Raw genomic sequence first — 23,929 nt, 5'->3', positions numbered from 1 at the left:
ACAGCGTGGTGTCGTCTGCAAACTTGCTGAGGGTGCACTCGATCCCACTGTCCGTGTTGACAATAAAGATGTTAAATAGCACTGGCCCCAGTACTGACCCCTGAGGAACGCCACTTGTCATTGATCTCCACTTTTATATCATGCCCTTGACCACCGCACTTTGCATGTGACCATCCAGCCAAGTCCTTATCCACCGAGTGGTCCATTCATCAAATCCATGTCTTTCCAATTCATAGACAAGGATGTCGTGCAGGACAGTGTCAAATGCTTTGCACGAGTCCAGGCACATGATGTCAGTTGCTCTTCCCTTATCCACCAATGCTGTAACCCGATCATAGAAGGCCACCGGATTTGTCAGGCACACCTTGCCCTTAGCAAAGCCATGTTGGCTGTCACCAATCACCTCCTTATTTTCCATGTGCCTTAGCATAGTTGCCAGAAGGATTGCCATGATCTTGCCAGGCACAGAGGTGAGACTGACTGGCCTGGAGCTCCTTGAGCCTTCCTTTTTTTCCTTCTTAAAATGGGGGGTTTCCCCTTTTCCAGATGGTGGGAACTTCACTGGACTGCCACGACTTCTCAAATATGATGGATAATGGTTTAGTAACTTCATCTGCCAGTTCCCTCAGGACCTGTGGATGCACCTCATCAGATCCCATGAACTTATGCACCTTCAGGTTCCGTAGATGGTCTTGATGCTGATCTCCTACAGTGGGCGGTTCTTCATTCTCCCAGTCCCTGCCTTTGTCTTCTGCTTGCCAGTGAAGGCTGAGGCAAAAAAGTCACTGAGTACTTCAGCCTTCTTCATATCTCAGATAACCAGGTCTCTCATTTCTTTCCAGAGAGGGCCTACATTTTCCCTAGTCCTTTTATGACTGACACACCTATAGAAGCTTTTCTTGTTGATGAGGTGATCCTTGAATATTAACCAGCTTTCTTGGGCCCATTATATGGCCTTTAGTAAAACAAAACAAAAAGCCAGCCTGTCCAGTGGGGTGTATTAAGCTCCAGAAAAGCAGAGGCTTTAATATTCCCTGAAATCCCCAAGCCTGTGAGATAATATTAAATAGAGAAGTCCAGTAGTGAGAAGCGTGCCGCTTTCCTCAGTTTGAAGTTGTACTCTAAGTTCATCCCTTGTTACTGCCTGTAATCCAGCAGAACTCACGTCAAGAAACAGCTGACATCTTTCTCAGTGCCAGTTAAAATAGTTTACACTGTACTTGAATCAAGCTTTTGCCTCTTGCCTGCTTTTTAGCAACTCAGTTCATTATTACTGTTGTCTTTTATAGGCGAGTAATATTCTCTCAGCTGATGGGGTGCTAGTATGAGAATAAGGCAGATGGTAAATGCTTTTCTAGTACACCTTCGTTGTCGAGGCGTGTTTCTTTTCCAGCTGTGTTGAAAGGGGCAAATTACTGCCTGGATAATAATCTAATTATTTTACGTTCTCCTCTTGTTTTCTCAGCAGGAGAGCTGCCCAGTCCCAGTATGGAAGAACACAATGGCTCTGCAGAGACTCCCCTGCTGAGCCAAGGGCGGCACAGTGCCATCAAGTGTGGGTGGCTGCGGAAGCAAGGAGGCTTCGTCAAGACCTGGCACACACGCTGGTTTGTTCTCAAGGGTGACCAGCTTTACTATTTCAAAGATGAAGATGAAACCAAGCCCTTGGTAAGTGAAAGGAGGGGACAGGATGGGAGGTGAGGGAGGAAGATAAGTTAATGGAAGCAGCAGAACTGTCTGGTGTTTAAAGAACCAAACCTCTCTGTCTTTGTCACTGACTCAGTACGACTTGGGATGGACTCAAAGTATGACTTGGGATTTTGATTACAGTGAACACAAAACTGAGTCAGGCCTTGGCAGTTAGTGTGGTTTGCCTGTCAGGCTTGTTTCTCAATCTTCCTTTTCCAGGTCGCGTTTTCTCATCACAACATTTTAAAGGGAGTGAAGTGTCCATGGAGTTCAAGTAGCAAAAGTCAGTCAGATGGACTTGATTGAGGCAGATGAATAAGCTGTATTTATTTGAAAAGGTACTGCTTATTTTTCTGCTGTTTAAAATGTTGAGTATCCCTGCTTTGTGCATTCCCAAATAGGAAATCCCATAAGACTGTAGCCTGAATACATTGCCATATGTACTGTGGAACAGATCGCTGTCTGCTGCCTGGTTCTGTTGTGGTGATTTACTGCTTCTTAGTGCTCATCTATTTTCCTATTTATTTAGCTTTTTCACTAGCATGCTTTAGGGCCACCTATCCCTAGAGTGCCATAAGAACAGTGTAAATAATGCTGCCTCTCAGGTCAGGTCAGACCTGGGGCTCTGTGATGGTAAGTTAAGAGAGATCTTGTGCCAGCACCTACAGGAGTGTGATAATCTTATGTGTTAATCATTTTCGAGATGCTTGTGACTTCAGAAAAAGCTCTGACATCTACGAGTCACCTCTTCATCCATGCAGGCCTCCTGGTGGTTTCTGCCTGACTTCCTCTTTGTTGCGATGCATCGCTCCTGAGCTTGGAGTAGGTGATCCTTGAATATTAACCAGCTTCTTGGGCCCCTCTTCCCTCCAGGGCTTTATCCCATGATACTCTACCAAGCAGATCCCTGAAGAGGCTGAAGTCTGCCCTCCTGAAATCCAGGGTAGTGAGCTTGCTGTGCGCCCTGCTTCCCACTGTAATGATATTGAACTGCACCATTTTGTGGTTACTGCAGCCAAAGCTGCCTTTGAGCCTCACATTCCCCATAGCCTGTCCTTGTTGGTGAGAACAAGGTGCAGCATAGAATATTTAATACCTCTGTGCACCTCTGTACGGGTATTAAAATATAACCACACTCATGTTTTTTATGCCTACCAGATTTTTATTCCACCTATGTGTGGAATTTCACAGGGAGTTCTCTGAGACGTAAAGCCCATCCAGTCTAGCTTCCTGTGTGCAACAGGTCATAACACTTTGTCAAGCTCTACAGCTTGCATTTTGGTGCATGTGTTAAGAAAACAGCTCAGTCTTAAGGTAGTTGTTCCCAAAGAACCTTGTACAATTTAATTTCTAATAACCAATTTCACAGCCTTGGTAGCTGTTTACCCTCGAAATTATCCCAGATAGTACAGGTTAATTCAGGTTAATTATATAACACTGGAATTTATGAAGTATATGTTAGTATGACTATGAATATGAATATGAAATATGAATATGAAATAGCTGATAATTTCTGGGAAATCAAATGTCTTTCACTACATATATTTTGTTAATCACAAGTGTAAAAAACAGCCATCAAAATAAAAATGTTTATGGGCCAGAGCCTAGGTTTCCAGAATACAACTCTGCTTCCTAGCACTCGACATCTGCCAATATGTTTGCATGCAAGGACTTCATTGCTTTTTGAGAGGTGACACAATGCTGTCATTGCGTGGAGCTTTGTACAGCACTATGGAGCCCAAATGTGTCTTATTTGCCACTGATCTGTGGAATGACTTCAGAAGATCTTATTGACTTTACTGCTTCTGTTTTGTGAAATAAAAGAGGCTATTCTGATCCCTTTGGTGGGTTAGGTAGCAGTTGATTAAATAACTAAAAGTTTGAGTTTTGCACTGAAGTCTTCCGTACTTCATAAAGACACCTAAAGATACAGAATGCGGAGGGAGAAGTGGCAATAGAAGTTTAACTTAAAATATACCAATAGGGTTGGAAAATGAATGGGCCTCTCCACATTAGGATCAGTCAATATCTCACCTTGGTGTAACTTTGGAATGTTTCTAAAGCAAACTGCACAAGTGTCAGTTCCTGAAATATGTCCCGGGTTCAGTGCCATGTACAGAAATGTTTTTTTTTTTTTTTTTTCCCATTTAACTACATTGAAGGGTTTGCTGCATTAACTTTGAAAAGAAAATCATTATGACCTTCTGGGAACCCTGTTGTTCTTACTGTGGAGAGCTGAAGCAAAGAACTCCACTGATACCATGAATTTTCAGTGCGTAGGAATATCATTAAGAAATGGCAAGCAGTATTTTGTTATGTTATTATATTAGCCATGTAGTATTGGATCTGTATTTTGGATAAATACCTGTTTATTCACTACTGGATTGTACTGTCTGTACAACGTACAATTGTATAATAATTCTTTTAGACAATAATATAATGGAAGAGAGCTAAAGAGTTTTTTTTCCAAATTGGATTCTGGTTTTTATTTTGCTCACTGGTTGGTTGTCTTTGGAAGGAGGCAGAGAGTGGTGATTACTCATTCTGAGGAATACTCTAATTGGGAACCTTGTGTATATATATTTATAGAAGGTTGAAGAACTATAGCAGGAGAGGACACGACAAACCAGTGAGTTGGGGCTATTCAGCCTGGAGAAGAGAAGGCTCCGGGGTGACCTTATTGCAGCCTTCCAGTACTTAAAGGGGGCTTACAGGAAAGCTGGAGAGGGACTTTTTCCAAGGGCGTGTAGTGATAGGACAAGGGGCAATGGATTTAAACTGAAAGAGGGCAGATTTAGATTGGATATAAGAAAAAAATTTTTCACTCTGAGGGTGGTGAGGCACTGGAACAGGTTGCCCAGAGAAGCTGTAGATGCCCCATCCCTGGAAGCGTTCAAGGCCAGGTTGGATGAGGCTTTGGGCAACCTGGTGTAGTGTAGGGTTTCCCTGCCCATGGCAGGGGGTTTGGAACTAGATGATCTTTAAGGTCCCTTCCAACCCAAACCATTCTGTGATTCTATGTTCATAGCCTTAACGCAAATTAGATAAAAGCAGCATCTAGTTTCTGGTGTGAATTCAGCAGGTGTCCTGAGCACCAGTCTGCCTAACATTTGGGCTTGGATTCTGTCCAGTCTGTACCAGAAATTACACCATGATGTTTGCGTTTTTGAAAGCGATGGAGATGTGAATGGAACTGAATTTCAGAAAAATACTATTATCTATCAGATTTTATTCTACAAGTAACTGTATATAATGGGAGTAAAGAAAAGAAATAACATCTTGTGTTTAAACCATCAGTAAATTCCTTGGAATTCCTGAAGCATGCTCATTTCCTGATAGTAATATGGGTAGCTACCACATACGCTTTAGTCAATATGTGTGCATCTCTTTGGTGTCAGACTATTAAATTTAAAAGTCATTAACTATCAGTGTGAGTGTAGGGAAATGTCTCTGCCAAGCTGTGTCAGATGCTTCAGGCACACAGAGCTAGTGAAGAACAACAGAAGAAAAAGCAGTACGCAGCTGTTAGTCTTACAGTCAAGGTCAGTGAATTGCCATTGATTCTTTATCATCATCCAACACAAGAGTCTTTCCCTTGTAATGTTTTATCAGTAAGAATAGCAGCTATCTTTTGCTCCGATATCCTTGAAATGTCTCTGGGGGTCTGGCAAAGGTGGCATTTCTGTTTACTGAATATGTGAGTGTGGATAGCAAAAATCTAGTTAATTTCAGAAGATAAAAAAATAACAAATAAGTGAGCAAGCCATATGAAGAAATAAAATCTGTTTTCTGATAATTCTGTATAATTTTAACTTCTTGGAAGTGATACTGGATTTTGCCTTGTTAATTCTTTTTACTGCCTTGGTAAATCACTTTACTCCTGACAGCCCGTTGTGCTTTAGAAAACCAGTGTTATGCTAGATCTGAAGGTCAGCTATCAAAGCTTGAAATGCGGGCAGCTGAAACAAATCAGCATTTAGCATTCCCCATTTCAGAGTAGAGCTGTTGTTTAGATGCAGCCCATGAAAATCTATTTCTTGCTTTTTGTCTCTGCTTATGGTTAACTTCTCTAGCAGTGTCTGGGTTGGCATGGTCTTAAGTGAAGACGGGAGGAAGAAGTCAGTGCTTTCTCATGCTTTTTCTGTGATTTTGTGAGCAGCAGGAGGGAGCTTCCAAGCATCATTTCCTTGTTACAGCTTTGCTGTTGCTCTCTCCTGGTGTTTCTGAGGAAGTGAGTTTACGGGAGCAAAGCTAGGTGACCTGTACTGATGGAGCATCATTGACATGAGGTTATAAATGAGCAAGAATGGGCAAGTTCGTTCAGTTAAAACAGTGTTTTAGGCTTAGGCACCTGTTTGATGTCGTTGCTACTCAACTTGGTTTATGGACTTGGTTTTGAGGTGTGCACAGCAGAGAGATCTTGAAGAACTATCAACTAGCCTTCAAGAAATACTTGTTGGTATATGTCTGAAAGCAGATAATGATCTGCTGTTTCAGTTTATGTCCCATCCTGAACATTTTGGCATGGGGTTTTTATCCTCTCAATCATGTTGAGCTCTTAACTGTTTGGCGTAAGTAATGCTAAACAGTATTCAGTGGCTCACAGGATCTTAGACAAACCCTGGGAAGGGACAGCAGATTTGAACACTGAGGTGTGAATCTTAAACGTGGAATTTGAATCGATCTTGGATTGAAACTGAGTAAGTGGCAGCTTAAGTACAGGTCACCGTTTGTCTGCAAGGGAAAGACTATGTCTGATGTACCAACTGAATGTATTTTGAAGTATTGCTTTCTGGCAAAATATGTACTTCCTATTTAATTCAATTTGTGTAAAATTTCATTGACAGAAATATCCATTTAATAGCAGTAATAAGAAACATGACGAATTTCAGTTGCATTCTTAAATGAAAATAAAGTTTCTAATGAATGTGTTAAATTGAAATTAATATGATAATTATGTAATTTGAAACTTAGCCTGTCAGTAGGGGAAATCTTTCAGTGTTAGTACTGAATAAGATTAAAGACTGAGCATCATGCCTTTTTGCAAGTTAAAAAAGAATGGATAACATTTCTGGGTGGAAGGAAAAAACCTAATTTTACATGCACTTTAAAACTGCATCACAAGAAATGGCTGACTCTCCCTGTTGCCTGGAGGATTTTCAGTAGGGGACATCAGAGTATTATTAACTCAGGTCTTTGTCTTTCGAAAGCCACAAGAACCAGCTTTCCTGTAAATACTGAAGAGCTGTGTAGCAAGCAAAACAGCTTGTCAGTAGATACTGCTTTAACTTGTAAGAGCAGCTCCCTCAGTCTTGCGTGTAGGAGGATGTGAAGCACCAAGTCTCTGCATGCTTGGCTTCAAAACTCCACCTTTCATGGAGCAAATTCAGGGACTTGATGTGAAAACAGCAAGGAGTGTCCAGACCACTGATGATGTATTTTCTTTTTTTCATTTCTAGGCAAAATACTTGCTATTAGTCTAGGAAACAAAAATGGTCTTGGGATGGACACGTGCTACTGGGTGAACCCTCACCTGTGTAGGAGCGATGCTTTGAAATACTGAGTTACCTAAAACCTATTGCAAACTGTAAGGGAGAAATTAATCGAATACAACTACGCAGGCGTCACAAGAAATGGGGGAGGAGCGTGTGTTTGATAGAGAAAGCGTATTTCACTGAAAACTCAATAGCTTTCTATTATTGGCTATTGGATACATTTTTTTTGAGCATGGTGAATATGGAACTTAAAAACCAAACAAATAAAAAGCCTCCACAAAAATCCATCAGAAATCACACCTTAAACAGTTCGTGAATGAAGTGGAATGGAAGGATGTCCAACACACCTCAGGTTAAGGTTTTAAAAAAGTCAAATGACATGGTATTCTGCACAGGCAGTCAGCTACCAATGACGTTCTGAGACAGTAATGTGCTCTGGAGCAGTCCTGATAAAAGGTTTCCAGCTGGCGTTGCTGACCTAAAAAAAAAATACAAGTAGACAAGAAATAGCGGCCCCATTTTTCAGATGTCTGAATGGAGCCTCCTGTGACTGACTGTACGCCCCTTCTAATAATTTCTGCTCGTGGAGTGCTTGTTGTTGGGTGGACACTCACTCCGAGTTGCAGCAGAGCAGTTGGCTCACACTGAGCTCAGCGCAGTTGTGACCTGGTTGTTCTCGCTATCCCATTGCCATTCGGCAGTCTGGAGTGGGATCTCTCCTTTGTTTTCTTTCCCTTCATGGGTTTTGACTTTGCATCAGCTCACTATCAGAAGGTACTGCTTTTTGCAGTTTTGCATGCATTGTGCAAACTAGAAACAGTTAGCCATGTGTTCCTGGTCTAATGATGTTTCCTGTTTCTTGGAACGCTTAGTTGAAGGAAGAGAAGCCTCTGTGTAACATACTTTTCTATTTACGAGAAGTGCATTTTTTTTCGTTTTGGTCATTCTTGATCTCCATCCACTGAACATAATGTTTTAAAGTTTTAAACTGAAAATTAGCTTCTTAACTCTAGCACTGATTTAGTTTCAGATGAGGCAAGAAGATTTGTATCCTGTCTGATGTGAGTAGCAGAATCTGATGCTTTTTTCTATGTGAGACAGAAACAGATGACCTGGCATGACAACAGGCAAAGCAATCTAAAGTCTGGTCTTTCTCATGTAGCGAAGTGCTACAGTGGTGGCTGTTCAGTGCAGAAAGTGAAGTGAAACCCCCAGAACTTCTTTGGACCTTTTTTATGGGTTTTCAGGGAATAACGGCTCCCCAAGTATATGAATATAATCAGGCTTGTGCAATTTCGGGAATACAGAGATGGTTACTGAAGGATAGGTGTTAGCTTTTACATACAGTAGAAAGTTCTGCTGTTTCTGATACCTGTGTGCCTTTGTTAAGTTTTCAAGTCATTTATTGCTGCAGGTTTCAGCAACTTATTTGTAAAATGAGACACATGCAATGACTTGTGTCATTGCTACTAAAGGTGTAATACACTTTCGTCAGTAGATACCCATGGGAGTTTTGTGCAAAAGAGATTAGTGTGATAAGGTGAATTTTATTTGAAACCAGGGTGTTTCTAATGCCATTATTGTGTTGCTTGGGAAAGGTTTCTCAAATTTACAGGACTTAATTTCTGTCCTCAGCCTGAGACGGATAGCCACAAGGTCAGTCACTGAGGTGCTCAATTTGGAGTTGATCAAATTTCAACTTTAATCCCTGTTTCTGCTTCTTTCAGACCGAAAATGTGAACTTGAATTTTCAATAACTGTTGTTATGTTCCTTTGAAAAACTCTGGAGGCCTTGGGCTTGGCTTAGTAGAAGTCTTAAAAATTTTCACGGGAAGAGAAAAGGTTTCTGCTCCAGCATTAACTGCCATGTTAATTACAGGAGCGTCACTGTGCAAACATGGATTCTGTGCCCAAATCAGGCAATTCTTGCACAGTGCCTTGCCCCACCTTATGCTGTTTGAAATTCAGGTGCCCCATGACGATGGTTTTTAGGTTTCAGTGCACTGCAAGGAGTACTTAGTGTCTCTCAGTCAGTTTTGCATGTAGCAGTTGTGTCGTTGTCTGTGACTGTACTGCTAAGATCTACAAACTGCTATCCTGCTATTGTACCAATGTGTTTAAATCCGTGCGTACTTCATTCCAGAGGGCTTGTAGCTTTTCATTCTCCCTGAACTTTGGCGAATTTTCAAAACAGCTGTCAGGTGTAGTCTTTGTCTTCCTGCACTGCTGCTGTTCTTTCTCTTCAGATCCAGCTCTGACCCCAGCTGCCCCTGGGTTTTCCTTTGCCTCTGAATATGTTGGTTGGTGAAATAACTGAGCCCTCCTCTCCCAGTATCTTTAGCATTCGTAAGGGCCAGCTGTACAGTTGGTGCTCTGACATGGTTCAGTGTCTCATGGTTCAGTGTCTCCATCCCATTTGATGACTTGGAAAATAACAGATTAAATGGTTACCTTCCTACTCCCCATGCCCCCAGCTGTTCCACCAGCTTCCTGAGTATATCTTCAATTTAAAGTAAAACTAAAAGTTTGTAAATATGTTCCACAATCAGCCTTTTGATGCATTTTGAAACCCACTTGCCCCAAAACAAACAAACAAAAAAACCAAACAGTGGACCTAGATGCTGTGCAAATCTGAGAAAGTGTCTGTCTCCTTTTAGGCTTCAGAAAACCAGCCCAGTAACTGAAGTTCAAAATTCCTTAAGTCAAGACAGTTTGTAAGTGGGAAATGTGCACATTTAATGGTGTTTGGACTTGTGTCTTCCACTGGGACTTTTTGTTGTTATAACCAAACTCGGAAAGTCAGGATGATAAAAAATGATGATCCCACCTGAGTCTGCCTGTTTATGTGGCAGGCAGTTCAGCCCCAGGTCCACTTCCAAAGCCATTTGGGAACAACAAATACATGTTCTATACTTCTGTATCTTTAATCAGTCCAAAATGGGAAATTAGTTTTAGTAAATATTTTTATAATAGAATAAAGCAAAAATGCCTGATGGCTTGATTGAAAATGCTAGCACCATTGACCCATGTGCTTTCAGAGCTAAAGCTCTCAAGTATGCTACCATGTGTTGTATAAACTGTGTGTATAATTAGACTGAGCCAACAGCTGCTGTTAGATTGGAAAAGATAGGCGCTCTAATAAGATGCAAACTAGCCAACAGCTTAATTTCAGTTCTTGGTGGCCAATGCATCTGCTTAGTCCAAATGTTCAGAGAATTGCCCCCGCCTTTCGCTTTGTGGGACAAGGGAAGTAGCTTGTTTGAAATTGCTTGCTAACTCTGAAGTCAAGTTAAACTCTTCGTGTGCTTCGCTTCATTTCATGGATGAACAATACTTCCAGATGTAACAAGCTGCTACATGGTACTAACCTGCTTTTCCGTGGTGGTGGGGCTGCCTAGTCTGTAGCTGTCTTGAGTATCACATTTCTTTTTTATGCTCGCACCATCTTTCCCTCCCTCCTTTCCTCTCCATTTCTGGCTTGTGCCAATTGACAGGGTTTGGGACAGGGAGGAGAGCGGAGATACTCTCTGTCTGCTTTTTTCTGTTGCCTGCCAGATGAAAAGCGCGTTTCTGGTGGGTGATAATGAACGTATATTTAACAAGTTAATGAAGTTGTGTGGAGAGGAGTAAGGATGGTGTCAGGCTGAAGGTGTTTAAAAAATATACCTGATGTTATATTGTGATGGTTGTCATTGGTAGTCTTCTTACTACCACCTTCTTGTCTGAAAGACTGCTGATCTAAATTCCTAATCATGCCAGTGGTTTTGTAATAACAAAACCAATGCAGTGCAATGCATTTTGTCATATTCAGTTGGACAGCAATTGTCTGCTCTAGATGTTTCTCTCTAGCTTTCCTTGCTTAATAGCTGTTGTAACAGTAGAGTAAAGCAACTAACATGAATACTGCTACACAGCATGTGTGAGGGTATTAGGTGAAATTCTGTGGAAATCAGTCTCCAAATTAATCTTTAAGTAAATATAACGTTTTCTCTTTCAAGCATATGTGGAGCCTTAACCATTATAAAAGTAAATATTTTTTTTGCATTCCATTAATTTGGGTAGCAGAGGCTATGTGATAAGTTTTTCTTTGTCTACAGGCAAACACTTGAGATAATAGATACGGATGTTGTGTTTTGGAGCCTGACTGATCAAATTCAGGGACATTTGATCAACCCATAACCTAGAGCTGCTGCAAGTAGCTTCTAGCTTACCATACTCTATTAAGAAAATGCTTGAGATGTGGAAAGTTCAACTGGTGCTGTGTTATTTTGTGTAGGCCATAGTTAACATCCCTAGTGAAAGAAATCCTAGGTGTGCTTGCTATTTCCTTGCATATTGCTAAAAGCCTTAATGTTGTTGCTGTAAGACCAATTCTAACAATAATTTTTAGCAGCATTTGTACAAGTCCACTGATTTCAGCTTCATTCAGCTGGAGTGAGCATAAATGCTCTTCTGTGTGAGCTTAGGCGCATCACATGAAAAATGAATTGAATCCTATACGAGTTCAAATGCAGCGAAATGGTGAAGACATGCTATGTAACATAGACACTGTGGACAAAAAAAACCCCTTTCTTAGTTATTAGAGCCTTTGGGTTGCCATGTGTTCCTTGACAAGCTGAGCCAGACATTTCAAATCCCTTCTACAGAACAAGTTTATGAGAGTGGCCATCACAGGTGGTATTTGTGTTGGCAGCCTCAGAACAGAGGCCAAGGGTTGAATGGTAACAGAAGCAGCTTAATTAACTTCTAATACTGGAAGGACATCCTTTTCAGCAGACTTGCAGCACAAAAGTTGAGCTAACAAAAACTTTCTTTGTTGCTGGTTGGCTGCAGAATAAAACCCTTTAAAAGCCTATGTAGCTACCCACAAAGAGCTCCTGCTCTGAGTGAGTAATTGCAGCATTTCCAAAAAAAAAGCAATTGCTTTTAACTCTTCAGTAATGACCACAAGCAGTTGAAGAGTACTAAGGACTTTCATGACATAGGCATGTGTTTTGGAAGCGTGTTTTGTTGATGTGAACCAAGCATTACTGTAATCATCTGGTTAGGCAGGTAATAGAAAACGGGCATGAGGCTGTGATTTAAGTAATGAGCGATACTTTAGGAAACCACTGTATGTGCATTTAACAGACTACAGTGAGGATCTCACAAGAATCTTCTTGTACGATGGCTCAGCAGTGTAGACTTTCCTCACCTAATCCATAGGTTTCAGCTCTGTTTTAGGACAACTTACTTAAGTTTTCCTTTCTTTCCTTTGCTTCAAACTTAAGTTTTCCTTTCTTCCCGTAGATCTCCTCTACTTTGGAGGGATGCCTGTTTCAGTCTTGAAATAGTGCTAGACATATGAAGGATGGGGAGCAATGAAAAGCCTGCATGCCATGGTCCAATGTCTATTAGAGCAGTTAATGTGTTTCTGTCCTTATGTTGTGATGAGCATAGAGGCCACCCCTCAGGCTGCCCACTTGGTCTTTGGTGAGGACCAGCTCCATTTTTGGCCTGTTTAATCAGAGCTTTAGTATCCTAAAAATAAATTTTAAAAAGCAGAAACACTAGCAGGATGGGGAAAAAAAAGAAGTGAACAGCTTGAAAAAAACATGGAAGTATTTTGATCTTTTGGAGCCATGAGTAGGGCTTGGATGAGACGTACAGTGGTGTCAGGAAAGAAAAGGAGACATAGCAACATGAGGTTTACTGTGCTGTAACCTTCTTTGTGCCTCTTGAATGCCAGATCAGTCTCATGAGCATCAAACCTGCTTCTTTCCATTAAATGAAGGTGTGTTAAATTCTATACAGTATCAAAACTTTTCTGTCCCCAAGTATCTTGCCAGGAGCGAAAAGCTACATGGGGGTGAGGCTTAGCAAGATATGTGTAATAGTGGACTCCTGAAGGTACGTTGTTTGGTATGAGAATTCACAGATTAGTCTGGAAGAAGTCCAGTGTTAGATTTCATTCACAGTCTAGGCTGTAAAACATGTATGTTGCATTTAACTAACTTCAGATTAACAGAAGATCCTTTTGCTTTTGCTTCCTGGGTTTGATTGTTATTTCAGGTGTGTTTCTTCATTTTCTTTCTGTATTTATATAATGTCATTTATATAACCAACCCTATCTGGGAAAAAGAAGTACAAGTCACAGCTGAAAAATAAAACATATAGAGCCTCTATGTCAGCCTTTTTGATGTACTGAAGTTTTTGGCTTTCAATTTTCTGGCCAGTTGCCTCATTTTTGAATCAGTTAATCTGAGCTGAGGTGGAGGGTATAGAGAAGAATAAACCTTCAGTATTTTATAATGTGACAATAAGAAATGCATAAAATAAGTTTCTACCCTCTGGCTCATACCAAGGTGAAGGTAAAATCTACTGTTTTATGAGTAGTCAAGCTGTTCTCAGCCAGTTGCAGACAAAGATTTGAGTAGTATCTTATGTCGAGGAGATGCTAGAGAGGAAATGGTGAGCTTTTTTCCTTAAGGTAGTCTCCAAGTTCTAATAAAGCACTTCTTCCAAGAAAAAGACTAAGTGTAGCAAGCATCAATGCTATCACTGGCTCTTGTCAGCTATGGAGCAGTCTTCACTGGAAAGAGAAGGCCCAATCCTTTTCCCTTCCCCTCTGCAAGCAGTAGCTTCACATTTTCCAAGGCACTTGTGACTTTGGAGCATGAAAACCCAGCCTTTACTCAGGTGTGAAATCAAGATTTTAAGACCAATGCATTATGACCTGTGGCTTTAGGTGATGTTTCTCTCAAGGCCTGTGGATGTGTTTGTGATTGCAAGAAACAGATTACATCCAATTTTAAAAACTAACAAGTGTGCATGATGGCATTTGTTTTAACCTCTTTAGTGTGATAGCTGGTCTGGTAAACACAGTGATTATTGTGGTGTCCTTTTGCTACACTGGAAAGAAGTATCCAATTAACTGAGTGAAGAGAACACATCTACTGCTCTGGATGCATAAAACGCTGATCTAATGTCTAAATCTGAGAGTATTTAACATTGTGAGTAAAGCTAATTAAGCTATTAATCTGACATGAAGAAAACACAAAGTAAAACCAAGATACCTGTTCTTGGCTTGCATTCACAACACAGCTGTATTCTTGCACTTTTTTTATGACTCATACATAAGTATAGTAGTATTTCTAAGGAAATGTTTAATTGAACAGAAGGAAGGTCTGCTAGGTTAAATTGTTACTGCTTTTCTTGGTATCCTAGAAGATGACAGCATTGGGACTTCTCACGGTTACTTGTGTCCTGCTGAAAATACCGATGCAATGTTTGGAATAGCTCTATGTGTGAGCTGTTGTGCTTTGAGTCGTTGGAGCAATTTTATCCTAACTAAAGCAGTGCTGTGTATGGAGTCTGTACTACACATGTGTCTCTCAATGTCTTTTCCATTGCCAGAGGTCCTCCTCAATTTTCTGTCTCTGCATATTTCAGGGTAACATGGGGTCTTTGTTACAAAACCAGCAGTACCAGTACTGCTGTTAAAAGATATCAGGTTTCAGAAGTTAGAAGAGTTTCATTAGTTGAATGATACATTTTCACTGTATTTACAAAAAAAAAAAAAAAAAATTCCCCAAATATTCCAATATTTCTCAAATATTTTCCTTCCTAAATATGTTTAAGTATCGGACATTTAATACAGCTCTCAAAAGCAGTGCATGGTAATTCAGTTGTGTGATGTTCTCTGTAATGGCAGCCGTATGACTTGCATCCAGTACAGTGATCAAGAGCTGTATGTCTCCAGTATGCTACAGGACCCTGGAAATGCAGGATGCTTTCCACACGCTCTTCTCTTACTCTGAAACACTTGAGTATAACTGTGTGCCTAAGCAGGTATTCCTTCCTAAGCTTTCAGATTACTCTATTATCCAAAAGTATTACCATTGAAGAGAAGAGCAAGCTCGTGTACTTGACTGGGATGGAGTCTGCCAGAAAGCATCCATTCTTTAGTTTGGTTTTAATTTATATTGTTTTCTCCACTGGAAATGTCCACAGTGTGCTCCTGCTCCTCTCCCTGCCTGTCCCATTGCACTGTGCTTTGGGAGAGGAGAAGAGCTGGGGAAGCAGGAGCAGGGAGGCAAGGGTGAGAGGCTCTTAAGTACTATTCACACTTGGCTTCCTCTAGCAGCATCCATGTGTCAGGACTGAGACCATCTGCAGGGCATGGATAATGGATTTCCATCACCCCTGTCCCACCATCTCTTTGCTGCTGGAATGCGAGTACTCATGGAAAGACAAGAGGGGAGAGATGCTGCCCAATACTGGGAGCACAGTGAGAAAGTGCTTTGTGGATCTGGCAGCTCAAACAGGACCTAGTCCAGTTGATGTGTGTAGCTTGCAGAGTGTAATTTGAGCTGGCAGCATTGAGAGGGAATTTTGGAGAGCGGTTAAATAGATGCATGCGGAGCTGTGCAGTCTTTTTCAGACGAGGGGCTTGAATGTGGTACTGTGGGAGTTTGGACGCAAATTAAGCATTTGACCTTGAGAGGGAGGGTGATGTGGTCAGAGAGGCCTGTATGAGAAAATTTAGCTGTGCTGTGTAGGCTCAAAGAGTGCAACCTGAGACAAAGGGAAGAGCATGTTAAACGAGTGGCTAGAGGAAAGGACCAGGGTTTCACAGCAGGTGTGGGGAGGAAGAGCTGGGCTTCCAGACCTAAAGAGCTAGTAGAACTTTCATTAATCTGTTAACCACCATTCTTCACATTCTCTCAGTTTTCTTCAGAGGATAATTATTTGCTTGCAGTATTCTGCTTTGGCTCAGCTTGTGAGACCGTGTGCATCTGTAAATGGCATTAGCTTCAGTATTTAGCTTGTAGTGCTTTCTCATAAAAGACTTCAGCCACCATTGTTTTTAAAACCTTAGGCAGCTCACAGAAGAGTTCATGAACGTATGCTCTGTGCATGATACAGGGACAAAGGGGCTTTTTTACAGAATGGTCTCTAAGTCTCAGTGTGTAGACACTTTTAAATTAATGTTTGACAATAGAATAATAATGTTAAACAATCCAGACAGTAAAATGCCAAGGCATTTCTGAGATGTTAAAACAATACATATGCTCATCTCAAATTGGTGGTAATACCAGCAATGGGACAAATGGCTGCTGAAGATTGAAAACAGCTAAAGGCACCCCGCCCCCACCCCCCATTATCCTGTGAACTGTGTTCAGCAGGTCCCTAGTGTGTTGCAAATGTTCATGACGTGAGCATAAAGGCTTTTTATGTAGTGTGGCCATCAATACTATATACCATCCAGAAAAGAATTGCTGCACATTGTGGAGTTCATTAATGCATGCGTAGTCAGCGAGAAAATTGGATGACAGATTCCTCTATTAACTGCTTACACAGACAGCGGACAATTTAGCCACTGTGTGCCCAGCAGGAATGAGGTGGTAGAAAGTCCCTCTGGAAACAAAAACCATGATCATCTGCTACACTACATCATGAGAGATGTAGTGGTTAGTGTTGTGAGGGGAGAGAAAGAGATCTGTAAGAGTAGATACTGGGAGAAGGCCTTCTCACTTGACTCAAAAGACAATGTTGCAGTAAGGTAGGGTTTGCTCTACTTAGATAGTTTCAGGAAGAGATTTGCTAAGGGATACAATTATCAGTGTGAAATTTTGGAAAGCCCACATAATTTTTTCTTACGGCATGGCTGGTGTATATTCCTCAAATAGTGGCAGTGTCACCAGAAGCAGGGAAAGCCATTATCGCCTGCCTTCTTGAGGGCCATATGTGGAGGAGAGGGGGAAGGGAGGTTTCAGGAAGGGTTGCCGAGCTCAGACTGCCTGTGGGTCTGGCTGCGTTTTGGGCAGCCAAACATAGAATCATAGAATGGTTTGGGTTGGAAGGGACCTTAAAGATGCCCAGTACAAACCCCCTGCCATGGGCAGGGACACCTTCCACTAGATCAGGTCACTCAAAACCCTCATCCAACCTGGCCTTGAACACTTCCAGGGATGGGGCAGCCACAACTTCTCTGGGCAACCTGTTCCAGTGCCTCACCACCCTCAGAGTGAAAAATTTCTTCCTCGTGTCTACTCTAAGTCTACCCTCTTTCAGTTGAAATTCATTACCCCTTGTCCTTTCAGTGCACACCCTTGTAAAAAGTCTCTCTCCAGCTTTCCTGTAGGCCCCCTTTAAGTACTGAAAGGCTGCAGTAAGATCACCCTGGAGCCTTCTCTTCTCCAGGCTGAACAGCCCCAACTCAGCCTGTCTTCATAGCAGAGGTGCTCCAGCCCTTGGATCATCTTTGTGGCCCTCCTTCGGACCCGTTCCAACAGCTCCATGTCCTTCTTATGTTGGGGGCCTCAGAGCTGAATTCGGTACTTCAGATGGTGTCTCACAAGAACAGAGAAGATGGGCAGAATCGCCTCCCTCGACCTGCTGGCCATGCTTCTTTTGATACAGCCCAGGATATGATTGGCTTTCTGGGCTGCAAGCGCACATTGCCGGCTCATGTTGAGCTTCTCATCCACCAACACCCCCAAGTCCTTCTCCTCAGGGCTGCTCTCAAGCCCTTCTCTGTTCAGTCTGTACTTGTCCTTGGGATTGCCCCGACCCATGTGCAGGATCTTGCACTTGGCCTCCTTGAACTTCATGAGGTTTGCACAGGCCCACTTGCAAGCCTGTCAAGGTCCCTCTGGATGGCATCCCTTCCCTCCAGCGTGTCCTGAGTGACTCCACACAGCTTGGTGTCATCAGCAAACTTGCTGAGGGTGCGTTCGATCCCACTGTCTATGTCGCCGACAAAGATGGTAAGCAGCACTGGCCCCAGTACCGACCCCTGAGGAACACCACTGGTCACTGAAGTGACTGGAGTCTTTAAAATGTTAAAGACTATCAGAAAGGAAAGTGCTGAAGATAGTAGTTAAAGAAAGAGTATTACAGGTGTTTTGACTTCCCATCTGAAGTGTAAGTGATCCTGTATGATGCTTTGAAGCTTCTAGTTCACATTACTTTTCAATGAATCTGATGTTTTTCTGTGAGCTCTTTCTAAGAAATCTAAAATTTCTAGGACAAGCCATTTTACATGTAGAGCCTGGTAAAAAGATTAGAAATTATTTTACAACAGAGGCTCTGGGAAGCAGGCATATAAGAGGGAAACTTTGGGCTTTGGCCTTGCTGATTTGCATAAAAGCAAAGGAAAAGACTAAACAGTGATGAGTTTTAGATAGGTACCCACATGCAGACCATGTTTATGCATCTCACACTTGTTGAGGGTGAAAAATATGCACAGTCTAGCTGATAGTGTTGAGTGGGTGTTCAAAGTAGGTCATTCAGTTAGCACCATTTCATTGGTTGTTGCAAGGTTTGTTTTCTTTCAGGTATCCCAGCTTTACTTCACTGTAGACTTCTGTGTTGCTCACCAGCCTGGGCTGCAGCTCCAAGGATGCCATTGCATCTTCCACAGCCAGGAGGAAATGACCTGCCTTTTGTAGGCAGGGTCTAAACCTTAGTTAATTAACTAATTATATTCAATTCAAGCCAGCTGGGTAATAATAATTGGATGCCATAATTCCCCCTTCTTGTTTTACAGTTTTTTGTTTTCAAAGGTTTTTTCAAGAAGGCTTTACAGTGAGCAGAGACCCAGTTCATTCATTCCAACTCCAGCACACTTCCCTCCCGCAAATATCACGTCGGGACTTGCGGCTTTACCTTCTTCACCGAAGGACTCTCGCTCCGGCTCTAGCTCTTTTGGCTCTGGCTCTTGGCTTGGGCTCTGGCTCCGGCAAGGGAGTCAGGGTCCTCAGATGTATCACGTCGGGGTCACCAGTTGTTGCTCAGCAGCCTGGACTGTGGCTCCAAGGATGCTATTGCATCTTCTGCAGCCAGAAGGAAATGGCCTACCTTTTGCAGACAGGGTCTAAACCTTAGTTAATTAGTTAATTATATTCAATTCAAGCCAGCTGGATAATAATAAATGGATGCCATACTTCTGCTCAAGCCTCGTATGCCTTAATGACTGCTGTGGCATTGAGTATCAGTGTATCTAGGTCCTTTCGCAGCACCGTGGGGGAAGAAAAGTAGGACTGGTGTAATGATGGTAACGTCACCATTATCTTAACAAGCAGAGATTACATGCCATTGACAAGTGCCTTACTAGTGTTGCAGTGTTTTCAGGTAGAAGTAGAAAATATTTTAGGTTTTGTATCCAGCTTGACTGACATAATACTCGTTAAGTAGTGTGAAAAGCATTGGCTGTGCACAACACAAAGAAAACACAGGTGCTGACAGGAGTATGAACTTGAAGTCAAACTTGTAAAAGCAACTTGTACCTTTGCTATTGCAATGACCTGGTAGCTGTGTGTCTCTGAGTAGAGGTGTCACTTAGGGGCTTATGAAAATTGTAGCAGTTTGGGAGCTAAATTTGCTTTTTTTTCTGACACATCACAGATGTTCTATCACTTTAATGTCTCTAGGTACAGTTTCATTTACTTAAACTTTACTACACAAATTTTCCAAACCTATATAAATAACTTAGTCCATATCTGCTAAAACAGTTAAATTATTTTTTTTTGGTGGTAGTGATGGTGACTTTTTTCTTTTCCTATCTTTTTGGTTTGAGGCTATTTGGGTTATAACAGTGAAAGTAGCGTCATTGAGAAATGCCTTAAATCCTGTTGTAAAAGCAGATCCTGGTTTTCTACTTTTTTTTTTTTTTTTTAAAAAAAGAAACATCAAACCAAAACCAAAAAGACAACCAAACCCAATAAAACCCAGTAAGGTTGGTAATAGACTGATACACAATAGTGATTACTCTAGACCTTTGACTGGCATAAATGGTTCTGAATAGACCTTGATGTTACTTGCCAAGAAGGAGCACTTGCAGCACCTTCCATGGGACTCCTAAATTTAGAAGGTGGCACTGAAATGGGTGCCTAGGGAAGTTTTCATTGGCATGAAAATGGAGTAAGATCTGAAAAGACTCTTCCTTTGTTTTTTTATTATGCTGGGCAATAGTAGCTACAGCTGAAGGGATATAAAAACAGATTCTGTAATGGTGGAGGTGAGTTCCTGAGCAGCAGTGTGCGCCACGCAGACTGTGACCCATGACTGTTTTTCTCTGGATTTCTGCAAATGCTTTTCTGAAAAACACAGTTGTAGGAAGGGCGTGAGTTTGGTTGAAGTGATGTGGAGACACAAGTAAGAACAGGGGGAATGTCAAAATAGATCACTACAGTTTTTTCTGCATACCAGCAAAGGGGCAAGGAGACAGTTTGCTGACAACCAGGAAAAGCAGCTTTGAGTGCAGGAGACAACAATTGGTTCTGATCACGAATGTCAGGTGTAAGTTACTGGCTTGGCCAGGGATAATTCTTTGTAAAGCTAACTTTCTTCAGCTGTGTGCTGGCAAGCTCCTTGCCCTGAGCTGGGTGAGTAGTGCAATGCAGATGTTGCACAATTTCTTTTAATGATTGGGTTCTTAGACAGCATCTGTGTCGCCTAGGATGGCTTAAAAGCATATTGTGGGCTACACTTTATCTAACCGCTGGTAGGACAGGTTTTGCACTGACCTTGATGTGCTTAAGAGATCTGTAGTGACCAGTGTTCAGGCCCGGGCATGTCTCCTTTCTCTCTTCAAAGCAATTAGTTGTTGCTCAAGTGTGTGTATCTCCTTCTGAACTAGCTTGTTACTTAAGGGAGAATAACCACTGGAAAAATGCATGCTTCGGATGTGTGGGAGGAGAGTTGTGCTCTGTGTATGCCTGTGTTTGTCCTGAGTGGCAGAAACTTGAATGTCTTTGTCACTTAGCTCTGGTGACGAGTCCCATTTTGCACCTGATGCAAAGCATGCTCAGGATGCAGTTGTGGTTTGGTGTAGTGTTACCCCAGGTAACACTGTCCTTTCGTGTTCTCCCCTCTCTTGTGTTGGTTAAGTGGAGTGGAAAGACGAAGTGCCAAAAAACTCAGGATGAGAGCGTGTTGGGCATGTTTGGAAAGAACAAAAGTGAGGCTGGGATCTTGGGGGAGAGAAGGGCAGGAAGCCTAAGGGCGTAGATCTGGACAAATGTTCATCCTTCAATGATCATCTGCCCTACCTAGTGTGGCAGGTGTCTGAATGAACAGAGAGAGTTGCTGAACTGTAATTTCAGAAAGTGTTACCTATTATGTGGCTTGCAAAACGTATGAAAGCTTGTGCAATCTTCTGTGGGGAGAAATTTAGTATCTCAAAAGGAAAAGCCTAGGTTTGTTGTTTTCAGATATTTTCAATTATCCACAGTTAGTTTTAGTGTATGAATAATTTAATAAACATTTTTTAACTTGAAAACATTGCGAAGTGTGAAAGCAGGTAGAGATAATATTTTTAATAGGCTTTGAAAGGAAGATTCAACTGTAGTTAACATTTTGAAAATATACAGACCTCAATTTGTGAGGGGCTTGTAGCATATTGAAAAAAATCAAGTGGAATTGATGATGATTAATTTAGTATCATCTGTGGATTAAGTCCACAATAGGTTGCATGTTTTTGTGCACTGAGCGTGATGTAGATTTTTGCCTAACACAAAGCCATGGACTCTGTCAGGGACCTGAGGTGGCGTGCTAGGACTACCTTAATTAAAATAAGACCGTTTCAAAACTGCCAACTGCATGCATAGAAAAAAAATTCAGGTAAATTAAGTCACCGGTGTTATAGTAGTTGAGACAATGATTTTTAACCTAGGTTGAGACTGCCATTGCAGGACCAATTGCAAATGCTAGGCTCTGTCATCAGCAAGATGGACAAATAAATGTCCCATTTATTTTTTTCCTGCAGGATTTTATAGTGGGTTCCAGAAATTACATTTTTTGTTGTTGCTATCTGCGCAAGGCCTGCCTTTTAGTGGAAAATAGAGAAAACATTCCTTCAGAAGAAAGCACAAAAAGTTTCATGCATTCAGCGCTTGCATGCACAAGGAACCTAAGCAATCCTGTGAAAACGAGCAGAGGAATGAGACTTTCTGTTCACCTGGAAGAGCTTGTTGAAACTACAAAGTTATGTTCCTAAAAGAAAATGTTCTTTTAAACCCATGGAGTATGTTTGGTAAGGGACAAAGAGCGCTGAGCTCCCTGCGGCTGCAGAGAATGGGGGCAGTATCTCATGTAAAGACTCCATGAAAACAGCAACTATTCATTGCAGCCTGGCTCTTATTATCCAGGATCACAGTGGTGGAAATGGCCTTTTTAAACTTGCTTAAGAACATACAGATCTGAATGTGTTTAGAGCTCGGATGCGCTTGGTGGAATTGCATAGATGTCTTGATGTTGCCTTCAGTGTGTTCTTAACGGGCTGGTGAACGCGTGCCAGAGCTGGGGAGTACTGGTGCTTTGGGATAATACCCTCTTCCATAGCATGGCATCGGAAGGCTGTGGTATGGCTGCTGGTGGTGACAGTTCTGTGCCAGTCACCTATGAGAACTGAGTCGTAACCATTTTAAGGACGAGTAAAATGGCTTTTTTTGTTATCTCTAAATTAACAGTAAATGACATATAAGCGCAGCTGGCAGGAATCTGCAAATCTGCACTTAGATTTTCTAGTGAAGAGCTATGAAATTCCTTCTGTATGATGATAGTTTCTTTGGTCTGCGTTGCTTATTTCACTTACCTGGAGGAGGGAACCATAAGCTTAGTGTGGGGTAAACTGAAAAGAAAACTCACTGCACTGTTGTCATTTCTAATTTCTCACAAGACGCAGTAACTGCCCTGTCTTGAAAAAGTAGAGGGCCCTGTACCTTCAGCTGTGGGGAAGTAAAAAAGAAAGGACTTTTATAGCTTCCTGTGAGACTGGAAATGTGTCATTAATACAGAGTGTAATGCTAAAATATGTTGGACCTTGCACACTGTCCATGACTTGTACAAAGCCAGTGACACAGCGAAATAGTATGTGTATCAAGTGTTTTCATCTGGGCAATTATGTTAAGTGTTTTCCTAAGAGATGACATCTGTAGGAACTGCATAATAACACTGGGATTAATGCAGTCACTTAGCATCAGGCAATGCCCAGGCAGCCTCTCCATCTGCTCTGGTTTTGCCTGCTAAGTTTGCTGGTGGTTGAGTGCCTGACTCTTCCAGCATCACATAAGCTGAATGGGCAGGGAAAAATCACATGCATGTGATGGAGTAGTGCCAAAACCCTTTCTTTGCCAAGTTTATCCAGTTGTCTCTGGAAATATGCATTCTTCTGGTCCTGGCTTAGGTCATAGATGAAAATGAGCCTCTTATGTGCATGCTTTTATAGACACTAGCACTGTGATATTAGAGGCTGGTGGGTGTTTAGTTCCTGTAGGTATTCTCACCTAGGCAAGTACAGAAAATAATTAGCATTGTGCAAAGACGTGTTTCATGTGGTCCTAAACTAAAAGGGACATGGCTTTGGGATGTTAAGATGTTCGGTGCAGGAACTTGCCCACTTCTTGTTTTCTTGAGTCTTGTATTGAAATATAAATGTTGGAAAGATACTTCGTATCTTAACTGTGCCGTTTTGCTGCTTGCTGTATAAGTACTTTCTGCTGACGAGTCTTATTACTTGTTAATTATTTAATATAAACACCAGATGAAGAAGGGCCACTATGCTTTGTTGCTCTGTTCGATACCATTGTAAAATAGCACGTGGATGTGTGTGTTCATACACTTCTGTAGGAGCCTAGTATCTACCTCTTTTTCAAGGAGCAATTTTTGATAGGGTTTTAAGGTAATTATGAGGAACTTCTAAACAGTACTGTGTTGCACTTAGCACTTTTCATTACAGGATTGTTCACTCTTTTTGTGTA

The 23,929-nt window shown here is 41.7% G+C and overlaps 1 protein-coding gene across 1 annotated transcript in view; it reads left to right on the top strand.

Moving 5' to 3' along the window:
* The first annotated feature begins 1,488 nt into the window (after nt 1-1,488).
* The window catches only part of ARHGAP24 (Rho GTPase activating protein 24), a 187,811-nt gene continuing 165,370 nt past the window's right edge, over nt 1,489-23,929 (top strand). Inside the window, 1 exon segment of the mRNA XM_086612044.1 lies at nt 1,489-1,668. Coding sequence (XP_086468170.1) covers nt 1,489-1,668 — 180 coding nt within the window.

Source organism: Tauraco erythrolophus, chromosome 5 (assembly GCF_009769465.1).
Source record: "Tauraco erythrolophus isolate bTauEry1 chromosome 5, bTauEry1.pri, whole genome shotgun sequence".
Taxonomy (NCBI): Eukaryota; Metazoa; Chordata; class Aves; order Musophagiformes; family Musophagidae; genus Tauraco; species Tauraco erythrolophus.
The sequence above is the reverse complement of the archived record's forward strand: the minus strand, read 5'-3'. Positions and strand labels throughout refer to the sequence as shown.